Source organism: Homarus americanus, unplaced genomic scaffold (genome assembly GCF_018991925.1).
Source record: "Homarus americanus isolate GMGI-L3 unplaced genomic scaffold, GMGI_Hamer_2.0 scaffold48016, whole genome shotgun sequence".
Classification (NCBI taxonomy): Eukaryota; Metazoa; Arthropoda; class Malacostraca; order Decapoda; family Nephropidae; genus Homarus; species Homarus americanus.
Window position 1 is genome coordinate 933176 of NW_024755055.1, and position 17646 is coordinate 950821.

The window sequence follows — 17646 nt, forward strand, 5'->3', positions numbered from 1 at the left end:
AAGCAAGTAAAATATACGGTACAGTATACACACTCATACAAACACCACCAGAACAATATACAGTTGGAAATATACAAAACTAAAACTTGATAAACATTAGAGAGAATTATGACACTACATGTATTATTTTGAACTCTTTTGAAGTCTTCTCGTTGTTATAGGGTGGCTGGAATAACGCGCGCGCATACACACACACACTCTCTCTCTCTCTCTCTCTCTCTCTCTCTCTCTCTCTCTCTCTACAAGGCCCCAAATACCCATGTAGTTTATTTTTGTAGCGCCACACAACTTGAAATCATCCACCAACTACACTTCCTTCCCGAAATATAACACAGCCTTACACATCATATTAATAAAAGGAAGGGGGGGGTTAGGTTAAGTTAGTGTTCATGGGCCAAAAGATTATAATCAGTCAGCTTTCCATCTACGCTTTGTGGGATCACCTGTAGACTCCACCCCAGCTTATTTCACCTAAAGATTAAACACCCTAACCTAACCAAACCTCACCCCCCCCCCCAAAATACTACTATGGTGGTTAATATTTAGGGTGAATTAAGCTGGGGTGGCGATTCTTCAGGTGATCCTATAAGTGAATTTAACTAGATTTCATAACCAGATTAATTAATTTTGTAGAACACGGTCGTAATTTCCGGGTTGCTCCCTTCAATAATCTGACGAAGGCGTGGCTAATAAGATGAATATTCCTCGTAAGATTAAAAAAAAACCTAAATAGCCATAAAAAATAACAAAATGAAATATAAAAATCACACAGCAAAAAAATAAATGGAAATCTCGATTCTCAATTATAATAATTTTCCTCCATTACAGTTGTTCGGTAAAGGTGATTCTGAATAAATCACCTCAACATAAGTTACAATAAATCACCTAAAATAAAAGTTACAGTAAATCACCTAAAATAAAAGTTACAATAAATCACCTAAAATAAAAGTTACAGTAAATCACCTAAAATAAAAGTTACAGTAAATCACCTAAACATAAAAGTTACAGTAAATCACCTAAAATAAAAGTTACAGTAAATCACCTAAAATAAAAGTTACAGTAAATCACCTAAAATAAAAGTTACAGTAAATCACCTAAAATAAAAGTTACAGTAAATCACCTAAAATAAAAGTTACAGTAAATCACCTAAAATAAAAGTTACAGTAAATCACCTAAAATAAAAGTTACAGTAAATCACCTAAAATAAAAGTTACAGTAAATCACCTAAAATAAAAGTTACTGAGGTATATAAGCTGTATTTTTCAATTTTATTATTTTTTATTTTATTTATTTTTTTTTTACCTCACGTGGTGTATCATAAGTCATCCAAATGCATTCACAGGTAAGGTTAATTAGCTGTACCTGAAGTGAAATCTGAAATGCTGCTGATCTGCGTCTGAAGCCTCAAAGATTCTGTATTTTAAATTGGTCTTAATTTGTATGAGACTATTTAATAAAGGTTTATTTGATTGGATTTTGATGTAATTCTGTGAGTTATTTCCATGTAATACTCTAAGTCAGCCAATCAGATGCATTATTACATCTTTAAGTCAGCCAATCAGATACATTTAATATATCTTAAGTCAGCCAATCAGATTATTCCTACATCTTAATTCAGCCAATCAGATGCCTTCTTACATCTCCATTTACGATGAAAATTTAACGTATGTCCTAGACGTTAACCTTTCCCCTCGAAGACCCTCCAAAAGTCATCCTCAAAGAATCACCTCCAAAAATCGTCCTCTAAGAATCACCTCCAAAAATCGTCCTCTAAGAATCACCTCCAAAAATCATCCTCTAAGAATCACCTCCAAAAATCATCCTCAAAGAATCACCTCCAAAAATCGTCCTCTAAGAATCACCTCCAAAAATCGTCCTCTAAGAATCACCTCCAAAAATCATCCTCAAAGAATCACCTCCAAAATGGGTATCAACGCCAATATCAAGGGCACTACAATACCACTACAAGGGGAGATAATAATAACACCCACTTAAATGGTTGACGTGTGTGGACTTTAGTAGTAAGTGTGGACGTTAGTAGTGTGTGGTGTATGTGTGATGCTAGTGGTAGATTCAGTAAAGGGTAATGTTGTGGATAAAGAGATGTGGTTGTAGTAGTAGTAGTAGTAGTAGTAGTAGTAGTAGTAGTCACCCATGGAGTCAAGCATCGCTGGAACTACCTGATGCGCACTGTCCCTGATATCGGACCCCTCTTCCACCCCCTGGAAGAAGCTATCAGCGTCAATTTCATTCAAAAATTAGTGAAACATCCTCACCTAACCCCAGCAGAAAGATCATTCCTTGCACTACCACCGAGACTGGGAGGAATGGGACTAACCAATCCAGAGGAGATTGCTGTCACTGAGCATCAAAACTCAGTTAAGCTCACGGCAGCCCTCACGGACCACATGATAGCTCAGAACGCAACAGGGGAGGTGGATACCAGTGAAGTAAACAAGATTCGAAGATCCATTATGACAGATCGACAGCACGGCCAAAGTGACAAGTTGCAGCAACTGTTGCTGCAAATGCCAGAGAATTTGAAGAAAAAAAAAGTTGCTATAGCGCAGGAGGTGGGCGCCTCGAACTGGTTAACTACGTTACCGATAAGGGCAAATGGTTTCAGTCTCAATAAACAAGAATTTACAGATGCCATTGCTCTAAGGTACGGTAGGCTAGTAGAAGGGTTGCCCTCCCAATGCGTGTGTGGCTCTTCCTATGATGGCGATCACGCCATGGTGTGCAAGAAAGGGGGCTTCATATGCATGAGGCATGACGAAGTAAGGGACCTCACAGCAAATATGTTGAAGGAAATCTGCCGGGATGTCATGGTAGAACCGACCCTCCTTCCTTTGGATGGTGAGATCTTCCAACATAGGACTTCAAACACATCTAACGAAGCCCGTATTGACGTCAGTGCTCGAGGATTCTGGACGCGGGGACAGCGAGCTTTCTTCGACATCAGGATTTTTGATCCCATGGCCGCATGTCACCGTAACCTAGCTCTCGATGCTGCACACAGGAGGAACGAGAACGACAAAATAAGGGCATATGGGGAGAGAATTCAGAACGTTGATCAAGGCAGCTTCACTCCTCTAGTGTTCACAACCTCGGGTGGGATGGGACCAAGTGCAAGATGTTTCTACGCCAGACTCGCGGAGTTGATCTCCGAACAGAAGCAGCAGCCCAGAAGTTATGTTACAGCCTGGATGAGATGTCGACTGTCTTTCTCTCTCCTTCGGTCGGCTTTGCTCTGCCTCAGGGGAACGAGAGCTTCTGCCCCTACTCCGACAACTGCTGCAGATATTGACTATGAGGCTACAGTCGCAGATGCACGCGCCAGATCTCTTGACTCAACTAATTCAACACAGATAGGATAGCTACTTATGTATTAGGATATTTAATATTAAGGTAATAAAATGGTGGCGAAGGTGTGGCTATTGGGGGAGGCTGGAGGCCACGTTTAAAAAAAAAAAAGTAGTAGTAGTAGTGGACAATGTTGTATGCAAAGATCACGTCCCACCACACACACAGACCTCACGTGTGCAAACTCATCATCCCCCTGATAACTGCCGTGATATTAGGCGCTCCTTACTACCTTAGTACTGATGGTGCAAGGTGGGGGGCGAAAAGTGGGCGGGCGGATGCTAAAAGTGGGCGGGAGGAGGCTAAGAGTGGGCGGATGAAGGCTGATAGGCTGGGGCTGGCAGTGGGCGGATAGAGGTTGACAATGGGCGGATGAAGGCTGGCAGTGGGCGAATGAAGGGTAAAAGTGGGTAGGTGGGGGCTAATAGTGGGCGGGGCTGACAATAAGCACCGCACCTACTATAACTAAACGGGGACTAAACACTACCAGGTAACTAAGGACTAGGTAATATTAACCAGGAAACAATTGGTACTAGAATATAAAACCAGGAACATTTCAATAACATCCACACCCCAGTCTCTATTCCCTCGATATGGAAAAAAGGAAAAAAAAAACAATATCAACGCAATAATCTGCATGGTCACGCGCCAACCTCACCAAGCTCTCACCAGTACAATGTTTATGAGCTTGTAAATGTCGGATGTCGGAGGAGATAGTTGGAGGGAGAGTAAGGAGAGTGACGTCAACAAGGTCTTAAAGTCTCCCGCTCGCTGGATACAACACACCCTTCCAGCTGACCACCTAATTATGACACTTCAGCGTAAACTAATTAATTGCTCATTATCAATTTACATGGCAATAGGGATATGTATATGTGTACAAATAATAATAATAATAAAGTGGTAAGTGGGTGTAAGAGGTACTGGGGGTCACTTAAGCCGAGGTGTTAAGTGGCCAGCAAGAATACTAACAAGGGTAGGGACTAGACGGGATTGAAATAGCTCGAGTGAACGTTGCAACACAGGGCAGCTTAACCCCTAACACCTCAAGCTCAATTTAACTGTGCGTATCTGAACCTAACCTAACCCAACCATACCGAACCGAACCCAAATATACACGTATTAAGTAGTCATAAAGCCCCTTTATATGTATTAAAAGTGTATTAAGTAGACATATGTATATTTTAATAGTTTGAGTCAACAAATACTCCAAGTTGGTGTTTGGATGTTGACTCTGGGCTATGGTACGAGACAACTGGTGTTCATTAAAATGTAAATGTAATTCGGCGAAAAGTAAAGATTCAAGATGGGGGAAAATAAGTGGGTATGGAGGGAGGGAGAGGGACCACAGACTTGGACAAACAAATAGAGAAGACAAACATAAACGAATAAATTAAGTAATAAGGAAATATGACCAAAAAAAAAATAAACAAGAAATTAATGTAAATACAGAAGAACATGACGATAATAACAAATTAGTACAGTGGGGTATGCTATAACGAACGGATCCTACTACGAATATTCCTATAACGAACGTAATTGGTTCCAGAACCTCGTTCGTTATAGGATTAATCCGTTCCAGGCCCCCAAATACAACCACTTAACACTGAAAAAATTCTGTGGAAAATGTAAAAAATAAGGTACTTTATCTTACCTTAGTGTTATTCAGCATGCAGGTACCCCTAAACACTGGCACATCACTATCACTATTTTATAGGTAAAACCGTTCGTTATAGGAATATTCGTAGTAGGATCCGTTCGTTATAGCATACCCCAGCTATAACGAACGCAACTCCTACAACGAACGCGGATGAATACGGGACTACTTCACCTGGCGCATGAATATTGTTGTACAGCGACCACAACAAGAGCGTCAGGCGCCATCTTTGTCTCATTGTGTAGCCAGTGCACCACTGTTATTGTTGAAATTTCGTCTTTTAATGTGGAAATTCGCGTTATTTGTATAACTATTTTGTTATACAAGTATACAATTGTAACAATGAGTCGTCCAAAGCTAGTGAGAAAGCTAATAACCCTTGAAACTAAGAAAGAAATTATAAAGAAACGTGAGAATGGAAGAAGCATTGCGAAACTTAGTGATGTATGGGATGGCTAAATCGACTATATGTACGATTTTGAAGAATAAAGAGGAGTTAAAAACTGTGCAAGTGGCTAAGGGAATCTTTAGACTTAGCAAAGCAAGGTGTAATGTGATTGAAGAGATGGAAAATTTACTCTTAGTGTGGATAAAGGAGAAAGAAATGGCAGGTGGTAACATTAGTGAAGCTATAATTTGTGAGAAGGCTAAACAATTGTTTGAGGACCTTAAAGCCAAGACTCCCAGTGGAAGTGATAGTGATGTGCCAGTGTTTAGGGGTACCTGCATGCTGAATAACACTAAGGTAAGATAAAGTACCTTATTTTTTACATTTTCCACAGAATTTTTTCAGTGTTAAGTGGTTGTATTTGGGGGCCTGGAACGGATTAATCCTATAACGAACGAATGCTATAACGAACGAGGTTCTGGAACCAATTACGTTCGTTATAGCATACCCCACTGTATTCTATAAAAAAAATTAAAATGCGTCTTGTTATCATAAGGTTAGGTTAGGTTAGGACAAGAATCCATTACCACGTGTCTACACCTCAAGTTATAAAGGATTACACAATTCCTTGCAGGGATTTTTTTTTTACACTCAGGATGAAGGAGAAATATATATATTGTCTTAAATTTACAGTCATGTGGTAGGAATGTTGTTTGATGTGAGGTGAGCGTCAGACGTGCACAGGGCCTCACTGGTGGATCAAGTGGAACACACACACACACACACACACTCACTCACTCACTCACTCACTCACACACACACACACAAACTAATAGCTTTTAGGCTAACACACTTTACCTCTAAGTCAGTAATGTCTCTCTCAACTAACTAACTAACACACTTCACCACCAGGTCAGTGATGTTCTCAACTAAATATTTACCAGTAAGCTAAAGCCACCACCAGACAGATATGCAGACGACGCCTGGTTTATTTTCACTATGCTCCACACACACACACACACACACACTCACACACTGTATTATAGGTCCGGGCGACAACAACCACACCATGGGGCTATATAATTAGTATAATCATCCCATATATAATCGCACTTGTACCGAGTATACGATTCTTATAATAACTAGTTAACAGGAAATCATATAATTACTTTGTTAAATTTACCTTCTGTAATTAATATCAAAGAGCCTATGTAAAATTTCACCTAACCTAACTTAACCTAGCCTAACCTAACTTAACCTAGCCTAGCCTGGCAGCCAGGCCTGGCTCAACTTGGCCTGGCTAGCCTAATCAGCCTGGCCTAGCCTGGCAGCCTTGCCTGGCCTGGAGCCTGGCCTGATCTGGCCTGGCCTGGCTTGGACTGCCCCTGGCCTGGCCTGGCTAGCCTTGCTGGCCTGGCCTTGCCTGGATCCTGGCCTGGCCTGGCCTGGCCTGGCCTGGCCAGTCGTTGCATAACCTGGCAGCTTCAACCTGGCAGCTACAGCCTGACTAGGCCTGGCCTGGCCTGGCCTGGCTTCCTGGCAGCAGCCTGGCCTGGCCTGGCCTGAATCAGGCACGAATGCACGTCGAGACGTTCTCACTGCCATGGTTACGACACTAACCGCACCAAAACACAACACACACACAGGAGGGTAGCAGAGTGATTCAGTAGCTACCTGTATACACCTGTAGCCCTCCCTCACACTACCTGTTATTTGGGTAATCTACTACAGGTAAAAAAGTGGCTCCACAGGTACACATTACGCTCTCTATCACACCAGTAAATATAAGTAAATATATACACCAGTCTACCGCCATAATCAGTTCTTTCAACAGTTATTTTCAGCCAAGAGTTACAAGCAGGTCAGTACCTCGTTGTTTAATGATTTGTATTGTATCTTAAGTTACCTCTTGCCTTACCCGGGTGACGGTGAGAACACGTCCAACTGGCCCGGTTAGGTTAGGTTAGGTTCGCTAGTTTGGTTAGAGCAGGAAAGGTCACCTAACCTCACCTCACCTCACCTCACCTAACCTAACCTCACCTCACCTCACCTAACCTCACCTAACCTAACCTCACCTAACCTAACCTAACTTAACCTTCCCTAACCTAACCAAACCTACCGTATCCTACCCAACCCTATAATTGAAGGATGTCCATGAGGCTCACTACATCAATTATCCAGAAAATTATCCATAATATAAAAGCAGAATTAAATAGCATAACATCGAGGCAGCAAAGAGAGCTATCAGTATGAGCCAAGGTAATTATCCACGTCTTATAAATTATTCTCGAGAAGCAACGTGTTATGAGATCAACTTGTTTTGGTGTGTGTGTGTGGTGGCTGGGGTTAGGTTAGGTTAAGGTGAAGGAGAGAGGCGCCATGACAATTTATAGTAACCTTAAAAAAAATCCCTCTTCCTTGTGCTTGATAGAATTTCCATCAGTCAAGTCAGGAATGACGAACACAGGGACCGTAGATAATTTTTTTTATGGGAAGGGATGAGAGTTGTACAGGTGTGTGTGTGTGTGTGTGTGTGGCCAGTGATTCAACCCTAAAATCCAACAGTACTCCTCACACACACACACACACACACACACACACACACACACACACACACACACACACACACAAAGTTCAGATTGCAACCACTGAAAAATCAACTTTTGGCGCGCAAAGTGAAAACTGTTCCCGCCAAAATGGAAGACCCCAAGAGAATCGACCTTGTTTTGGTTAGGTTCGGTTAGGTGGTCTGAGGAGCAAGTACAACCAATGTCTTGTATATCACTAACTCCTCCTGCCCACAACAAAGCAGTACACAGCGGGAGTACTCAGTGAGAACGATCAGAGCAACGATACAATTTCTGCGAGTCCAATTCATCGGCCGCCCGGCGAGCTTTAGGAATATTAAACGAGTCTACAGTACCGACCCATTCTGCGCCTCGCTAGTGACGCTACCCATCACCCCTGCCAAGGCATCAAGGCATCAAGGCATACAGCGGGCATACCATATAATCCCCCAACCGACGGTAACTAATAAAAACTCCAAACCTCAATGTACTTATGAGAAATACACTTAATTTACTTACTGTATATATATATGGTGATGTTTGCTTACAGTGGCCATGATAGACAGTTAAATTAAGAACTGTACACTGGGGAATGTTATCATCTAGATCAAGATAATTAATAATAGAATAGAAAAGAAGACATGTAGACAAGGCAATGATATTAAACTCAATGAAAAAAAAATCTAGTCAAATCTTTATATATAAGTCACCGTTATTTAAGGTCTCACTATAATAAAAATGGCAAAAAGATATTCTCAGTTAACGAGCACCAACCTAAGATCCGTACTGGAGGAAATTTTATTCTCTCTCCGTCAGACACGCCTGAGTGAGCATTGATCGTACCCGTTCCTTGTAGCGAGGAAATGTGACCGTGGCGAAGTTCTCTAGTAATCGATAAAGTGTGTGTCCATCGCCAGACCCACACTGAGCCGCTGTTCTGACCTCGCATGATTCACGGGTGGTCTAGAATCAATGCATTTCAAAGAGAACACCGAACATTTTTTTTTTTTTAGCACATTAGTTATCCAAGATCCATTACACTCTGATAGTAACTGTGAATTAAACTCTAAATTGTTATTACTACTATTCACTCATGTTGTTATTGTTGCTGCTGAATACAAAGGCATGTGTAAAAATCAGGTGTTTACGGTAATTAACATTATAATCCATTAAATTGAACCTCGCCAGCAGACAGTGCAATGGTCTGGATCCACGAATAATCGCCTGTTAATTTTCACTTGTGCTAGCTGAGAGAGAGAGAGAGAGAGAGAGAGAGAGAGAGAGTGACTGGTTGGGTAAGAAAACAAACATTAACACATATTTGGACGCTTCGTTATCCAACATAAGGAGGGAGAAAATGCATCTGTAAGCGCCGTCCAGTCTTATTGTAATTTAACGTCATATGTGAGTCAAAGGAAGCGTCCTCACGTCTCCTGTTACTGGGGAATTTAATATAGGAACTTCCTTTATGGAGGATCACAGACCTGGCGGCCCATCAGAGGTACAATACAATTATTAGGGGCAGTGCGCTCCATCGCCTTCAGTTGTCCGTCCGTTAAGACAGGTGTCCATTCATAGCTGGTTGGGGTCCCGGGCACCAGCTAGTGGTAAAGGTGAATGAAGGAAGAGCAGCTTGTGGGGGACACGACAGTCTACCTCAAGATGTTTACAGCGTTTCCTTATGGTGAGGTAAACACGAGGACGGTGATCGTTATATTATAACTCATAACATTTACGTTAAACAAATGACCAGTTAAACGCAGTCTAACTATAACGTCGTCATTCATGTTAAGAAATTGTGGCAACTTGTCCTCAAAGTTGGGATGTGGCAATCCTTACAGTTGCCATCGTCTATGACAGTACACACGGGGCAGCCACATAATTTTTAACAGCGGGGTTGAGGGACACATACAGGTATGTTATCAGGGACACTGACGGGACACAACTAGCGCCGCTAACTAACTCCTACTGGTCACTGCTGGAGGAGCCTTCACCTGGCAACACTGGCTCTCCCCCACACACAGTACCGGAGGTCTACACTATTTCTAGTGACTATTACTGACGCTCACACTGTGTTGCACCAACATCCTACACACTGGTGTTGGCTTTGAGCATCGTCTGTAACCCCCCACCACCTCCCCCAGCCAGGGCCACAACCAGGCTGCCTCCATAACTTTCACTCTGAATCTAGTGTAATCATCCGGCACGACCACAGCAACACCTTAGCAACAGCACCAAAACAACGACACACAAAAAAGGTGACTGGCAGAACTTCGACAACACCACCCATTCACTCTGGCTGTGTGTGTGTGTTACTAGGTTACATCTCCCATTAGCTGTCCTGGGGGTAGTTAACAATATATACGGCGTCTGATACTGTAGAAGTGTAGAAAAAAATGCATCACAAAATCACAAACAATATCTTAGCATTGTTTATATCTCCATCAAGGCAAAGGTCCTAAATATAACACTTATGTAAACACGTCGAGGTGATTGCTAACAATAGATTAAACAGGTAAACAAAAAGACAGAGCGAGTTTAAAACAATAGCCAGTGATAACATCTTGGGGATAAGAATAAATGAATGGCCTGTCAGCATGTCCACAGCCCTAACATTACTGACATCAAGGTCGGTCAGGCCAGCCACGAATGATAAGAGAAATAGTGCTCGGTGGACAGCCAGGGAGGGAAGTCAGCTGTCTCTCGTAATAACCACAGTGCAGAGGATATTGATAGGCGAAGATAATAACAAATCGGCAGCAGAGCAGACCCATGCATACTGGTCCTAGCCGGTAGCAGCTCCATGCAGGGTATAGACGAGGCTCACACGGTCGCAGAATACATAATCGATTTTTTTCTTCTTCTTCAAAGTCTGCGGCACACGAGACAGCAACCTAGTCCACAAACCATTACGGCGGCAGCTCGTTAAGTGGTGATGGTGGACGTGATGGCACCAGCAGGATATAAATAAGCCGAAGTATTATTACATTTAGCAAGCATTATGATGATACGAGCATTACCTTATATAAACTCACTCGTCACATGTGTGGAGGTGTGAGCGATCATTATATACCCTCTCGCTGACATTAATTCCTTATAAATGTATCACTACCTCAACCCATAACAGATCGACGCAAGAATTAAATCTAAATCTTCGCTCACCATTTATTTTTCAAAACTAAATCCTTCACTTTAATTAATCTTACTTTCACTTACACTCAGCATCGTTTGTTGACCAATACTCACTCTCACAACACAAACAAAGTCCTCTTCACTTATAATAAACTTGAAGATCTTTAATTTCACTTTTTTTTACTCCGCCACTGTTGTAACCACGAGACCTAGCTTGACCCTTATACAACCTTCGACAAAGTACCCCAGACCTGGAGGAGCTGCGACACAATCTCTGCTTTCACTGCATTTCACCAACTCCTTGTAGAGAGAGAGAACAGCGTAACAGCTCAATGACCCCCTCGTTCCCAGCCGACACTTGTGTATTCTAACTCGGATAATATGTTGGTGGCAAGGCTGTATAAGATTTACAACTCATGACTCAGATAAACAAGATAACTGGCGGCCGCAACAGCAACGATAATCATCAACACCCTCTTGTGGGCGACAGTCTCCATGTTTGGCTGGCGGGCCGCTGCGTGTGTGGAAAACCTCTTACAAGCTTTACCCAAAACGTATACAGTATATCACCAAGTTGAACGAGCCATCTGTTTTCACCCCGAGGAAAATCACTCACGTTCTCAAGTTATCCTCAACATAGAACGTTACACCAAGGACTCTAGTTGTCTCCCGGAGGCCAGCAGAAGCTACGGCAGGAACAATGAACATAACTTATACAAATAAAATATAGCGAATACGTGTGTGTCGAGAGTCCATTCAAGATATTCCATTCATGAGATAACCGGCGATGGGGTGGGGTGGGGTGGGATGGGGTGAGGTGGGGTGGGATGGGGTAGGGTGAGGTGGGGTGGGATGGGGTCACAAGATGGCGGCGCCCTATTTATGGGGTGAATGGCTAGGTTCAACCCGCCGTAATGACTACACTCTACTGTACCTTTCTAACACGGACATATCATCACCCCTGAGCCATTACCGTAGTGCCCCCAACCACACTCACCCCAACCACACTCACCCCAACCACACTCACCTCACCTCACCTCACCTCACCTCACCCCACCTCACCCACCACCTCACCTTAAACCCATCACCCACCTACCTACACATTAACCCCTCATCCATCATTCAACCATATCATCCATTTCTATACCCACATAAGGTCATCCATCACGTATGGCTCAGGATGGATAATGGATTACAGAGGCACAGTAACCAAACCAAACCTAACCTAACCAAACCTAACCAAACCTAACCTAACCTAACAAAACCAAACCAAACCAAACCAAACCTAACCTAACCAAACCTAACCAAACCAAACCTAACCAAACCCAACCAAACCCAACCAAACCAGACAACCAACCAAACCCAACCAACCAAACCAAACCAAACCCAACCAAAACCAAACCTAACCAAACCTAACTCCAACCAAACCAAACCAAACCTAACCCAACCAAACCAAACCAAAACCAAACCAAACCCAACCAAACCCAACCTAACCTAACCAAAACCAAACCCAACCAAACCAAACCCAACCAAACCAAAACCTAACCCAACCAAACCTAACCAAACCAAACCTAACCAAACCTAACCAAACCTAAACCAAACCAGACCAACCTAACCAAACCAAAACCAAACCAAACCTAACCAAACCGGGCAAACCCAACCAAACCCAACCCAACCAAACCAAACCAAACCCAACCCAACCAAAGTAAACCAAACCAAACCAAACCCAAACCCAACCAAACCAAACCAAACCAAACCAAACCAAACCCATCCTAAACCAAACCAAACCCAACCCAACCAAACCTAACCCAACCAAACCCAACCAAACCTAACCTAACCAAACCCAACCAAACCGAACCAAACCTAACCTAACCAAACCAAACCAAACCAAACCCAACCAAACCAAACCAAACCCAACCTAACCAAACCAAACCTAACCAAACCAAACCCAACCCAACCAAACCTAACCTAACCAAACTCTAACCAAACCAAACTAAACCAAACCAAACCTAAACTAAAGTCTCTACTTAAATCAACCTCAAGAGCCCTGAGAACTATTGGTATCTTTGGCCTAGAGTTTGCATATGTCCTTGTTTACTAGATACGTTGGAGAGAGAGAGAGAAGGGGGGGATGAGTGGAAGAGTAAAGGAAGGAGAGGAGGGAAGGAGGAGAATGGGAGTGAGTGAGAAAGGAGTGAGGAGGGGAAGGAGAGGGAAGGGAGGAGAAATTGAGGAGGAGAGGGAGGGAAGGAGAAGGAAGGAGGTGGGGAGAATGAGGAGTGAGTGAGGGAGCGAAGGAGGGAAGGAGAAGGAAGGGAGGAGAATGAGTGAGTGAGTGAGGGAGCGAAGGAGGGAAGGAGAACGAAGGGAGGAGAATGAGTGAGTGAGTGAGTGAGGGAGCGAAGGAGGGAAGGAGAGGGAGAGAAGGGGAATGGATCTCAGGAATGACGTTTGGGAATCCCTGATTATTTTACATAATGATTAAACACCCTAACCTAACCTAACCTAACCTAACCTAATCTAACCTAACCTCATTTTACTTAAGACTCCCATGAAAATTGAGGTCCATATTTTTCCATTTACTTAAGATGTGAACGTCTGTATATTTCGACCATTCTTGAAGGCATAATGTCCCTGTCAAGTTTCAAGATAATATCCCTGTCAAGTTTCAAGATAATGTCCCTGTCAATTTTCAAGATAATGTCCCTGTCAAGTTTCAAGATAATGTCCCTGTCAAGTTTCAAGATAATGTCCCTGTCAAGTTTCAAGATAATGTCCCTGTCAAGTTTCAAGATAATGTCCCTGTCAAGTTTCAAGATAATGTTCCTGTCAAGTTTCAAGATAATGTCCCTGTTAAGTTTCAAGATAATATCCCTGTCAAGTTTCAAGATAATATTCCTGTCAAGTTTCAAGATAATGTCCCTGTCAAGTTTCAAGATAATGTCCCTGTCAAGTCTCAAGATAATGTCCCTGTCAAGTTTCAAGATAATGTCCCTGTCAAGTTTCAAGATAATATTCCTGTCAAGTCTCAAGATGATGTCGCTGTCAAGTTTCAAGATCACAACTATTTCAGGTGAACAATTTACCCAATACAGTTTACGATACTACTTAGACGTTTGTGAGACACTGTATACGATAATTTACAGCTCTAGAAATGACTCGTATCACCTCCCATCTTTAGCGTTTAATAAGTGCGAATCAATCTGTTGACTCGGTTGACTTAATTACCTCTACCTGATGGTCGAGCTGAGATGAAGTACAGCAAAGAGTTAACATCTGGCAAAATGTCAACAAACTCCACCACACACCCTACCCTTCACACTCCGCCCCCCATACACGCACCCACATACATACATACCCTCCCCCCCATACATACACACACACCTCTCCCCCCATACATACACACACCTCTCCCACACACACACACACACACCCTTCCCCACACTCACCTCCTCTCTCTCTCTCTCTCTCTCAAATACATATTGGAGGAGTGAGGAGTCTTCTCTACCTTCTCTCTTCCACACCTCACAAGGTAGGAGGACCATAGTGTCTCCTTGAATACCTGCCGAAGGACCTACACTCCTACAGGATCTTCACCACCATGGTCCTGGAGTGAGTCTTAACCCACCATCATACCCTACCCTTAACTATGGTCCACCAGTGAGTCTTTATCCTCATCTACCTTCCATCATAAGGCTCCTGTCATTGCCTCAGTCTCCAGATGGTCGAGAATCTAACACTGACACTAGGGACACTGAACCATCTGACAGGAGGTAGCGTCACCTCAGACTCAACCAATCACAGACCTCTTGAGCCTTGACAGACTCCCCATTAAGCCTCACCAGGGAAGAAAAGACTCAACCAGGCTCCTAAAGCAGTCATCACCACAGCCTCTCCAGAGTTATGACCTACAACATTTACATTTAGTTTGAAATTAAGAGGTGTGTGTGTGTGTGTGTGTGTGTGTGTGTGTGTGTGTGTGTGTGTGTGTGTGTGTGTGTGTGTGTGTGTGTATAAGATCACAAACTTTATGACTCTAGTTTTATATAGTAGAAAAAAAAACTGACATAATCTTACCGTTTAGTAATGAGACTTATGTTTACTTTTAATAACAGACAAAAATGCCGTAAAACCTCACAAAAAAGTCGATATCCCCTAAAAGTTGTGTACATAAACTAACAAGAGTTTTTACATAACAGCCACACACAAAAGTTCAGCCTATCTCATCATCAACACATAACCTCAGAGTAAACCCCCCAAAAAGGTCAGTATATCAACCCCACAAAAGTCAGGTCCACAAAAGCCAGGTCCACAAAAGCCAGGTCCACAAAAGCCAGGTCCACAAAAGTCAGGTCCACAAAAGCCAGGTCCACAAAAGGTCCAGGTCCACAAAAGTCAGGTCCACAAAAGCCAGGTCCACAAAAGTCCAGTCAAGTCAGGTCCACAAAAGCCAGGTCCACAAAAGTCAGGTCCACAAAAGTCAGGTCCACAAAAGCCAGGTCCACAAAAGCCAGGTCCACAAAAGTCAGGTCCACAAAAGCCAGGTCCACAAAAGCCAGGTCCACAAAAACCAGGTCCACAAAAGCCCTGAACATTACCCAGTGCTCCAGGTCTGAGGAATCCCCCCCCCTCCCCCCAGTATATCCAGGAGAACCGGGAAAATGATGCCCTGTCAAGGTACGCGACCATTGTTCCCTCCCCCAGTAGGTAGAGCCTCTTACCACCGCCCTTGTTTACCTCTCATCACACACCTGACCTGACCACTTGGCCTCGCATGACCTCCTTATTTGTTAAGTTCCGCCCCGCTCCATCCTTGTAAACTCTTTGTGATGTCGGGGTGAAATTTGGCGCTACATACTGTACTTGTCTCGACTAACTAAACAAACCACTTGGAAAAATACACTTGTCTCATGGCCAAGACTTACAGATTACCCTAAGTGACAACTACATCACCTTGTACCTATTTCTTATCTATCTTAAGAGTATCACTGAGCTGTGCTACTAAATTTGATGTCAACAGGGTACAGTGGGTCAGTCTTTTATTTATGACAGTAAGGAGGGAATTTTTAGAGCCACACCATAAAGAACACACCCCCAACCATATCCCTGCACGTCATAAAAGGCGACTAAAAGCCTGGGTGGTGGTTAACAGCCCATCTCCACACACACACACACACACACACACACACACACACACACACACACACACACACACACACACACACACACACACACACACACACACACACACACACACACACACACACTACTCAAAAATGCATGCAGCCTCGGCCCTCCCCTCTCCTTCCTTCCCTTCTCCCACCTCCTTCCCTTCCCTTCCCTCCTAAATAACACAGGAGATGATAAAGGCTTTCTCAAGGGTAAATAACATAGGATCTTCAACCATCTATAGCCAGTCTTAGGGTACAGGTGAGTGAAGGAAACGTGACAGTGACCTATAGGAACAGTATAGTGTGGACGACTGTATGTTGTGTGACGTGTTGGGGACGTGTTATGTGTGACCCCAACAACAACACGTACAGTACAGACATCTAAAGCACCTAAATGATGTGTCAGCTTATAACTAAAGAGTGACGTTGTAACTGGCCCCAAAACACATCCCTCAATCCCTAAAAACATAATCAGACAAGTCAGGAAATATTAAGCACTAGGTTGACTAACTAGCCCAGAATATAAGCCTAAACTAACTCACTATTCATAACGTTCACTCACAAATTAACAAAAGACCAATTTAACAAAACCCTCAATAATAATAATGCTAATTTAATCTTAACTTACGAGCCGTATTAACAAACTCGCCATCAGCATCATAACAAAATGTATTACAGGAAACAAAAATTAAGTTACAGAATCTCTTAGGTCATTCTGTACTGTAACCCGTGTTTAGTAAATCATTCTGTACTGTAACCCGTGTTTAGTAAATCATTCTGTACTGTAACCCGTGTTTAGTAAATCATTCTGTACTGTAACCCGTGTTTAGTAAATCATTCTGTACTGTAACCCGTGTTTAGTAAATCATTCTGTACTGTAACCCGTGTTTAGTAAATCATTCTGTACTGTAACCCGTGTTTAGTAAGTCATTCTGTTCTGTAACCCGTGTTTAGTAAATCATTCTGTTCTGTAACCCGTGTTTAGTAAATCATTCTGTACTGTAACCCGTGTTTAGTAAATGTGTCTAATTAAGGTACACATCACAAATTAATTTTAATGGCATGGAAGTTATTTTATGTTTTATCTTTAGGCAAACAGGTTTAGGTTAGGTTAGGTTAGGTAAGGTAAGGTAAGGTAAGGTAAGGTTAGGTTAGGTTAGGTAAGGTAAGGTTAGGTAAGGTAAGGTTAGGTAAGGTAAGGTAAGGTAAGGTTAGGTTAGGTTAGGTAAGGTGGAGTAAGGTTTAGGTTAGGTAAGGTTAGGAAAGATTAAGTTAGGTAAGGTAGGTAACGTAAGGTAGGTTAGGTAAGGTAAGGTGGGTAAGGTAAGGTTAGGTGTGGGTTAGGTGAGTTAGGTAATGTAAAGT

The 17646-nt window shown here is 42.7% G+C and overlaps 1 protein-coding gene across 1 annotated transcript; it reads left to right on the forward strand.

The window, feature by feature from the left end:
* The first annotated feature begins 10575 nt into the window (after positions 1 to 10575).
* On the forward strand, positions 10576 to 15701 carry LOC121856191 (protein piccolo-like). Its single transcript, XM_042351535.1, has 3 exons — positions 10576 to 10607; positions 13734 to 14183; positions 15380 to 15701. The coding sequence occupies exons 1-3, from the start codon at positions 10576 to 10578 to the stop codon at positions 15699 to 15701; spliced, it is 804 nt and encodes a 267-aa protein (XP_042207469.1).
* Positions 15702 to 17646: the final 1945 nt, after the last annotated feature.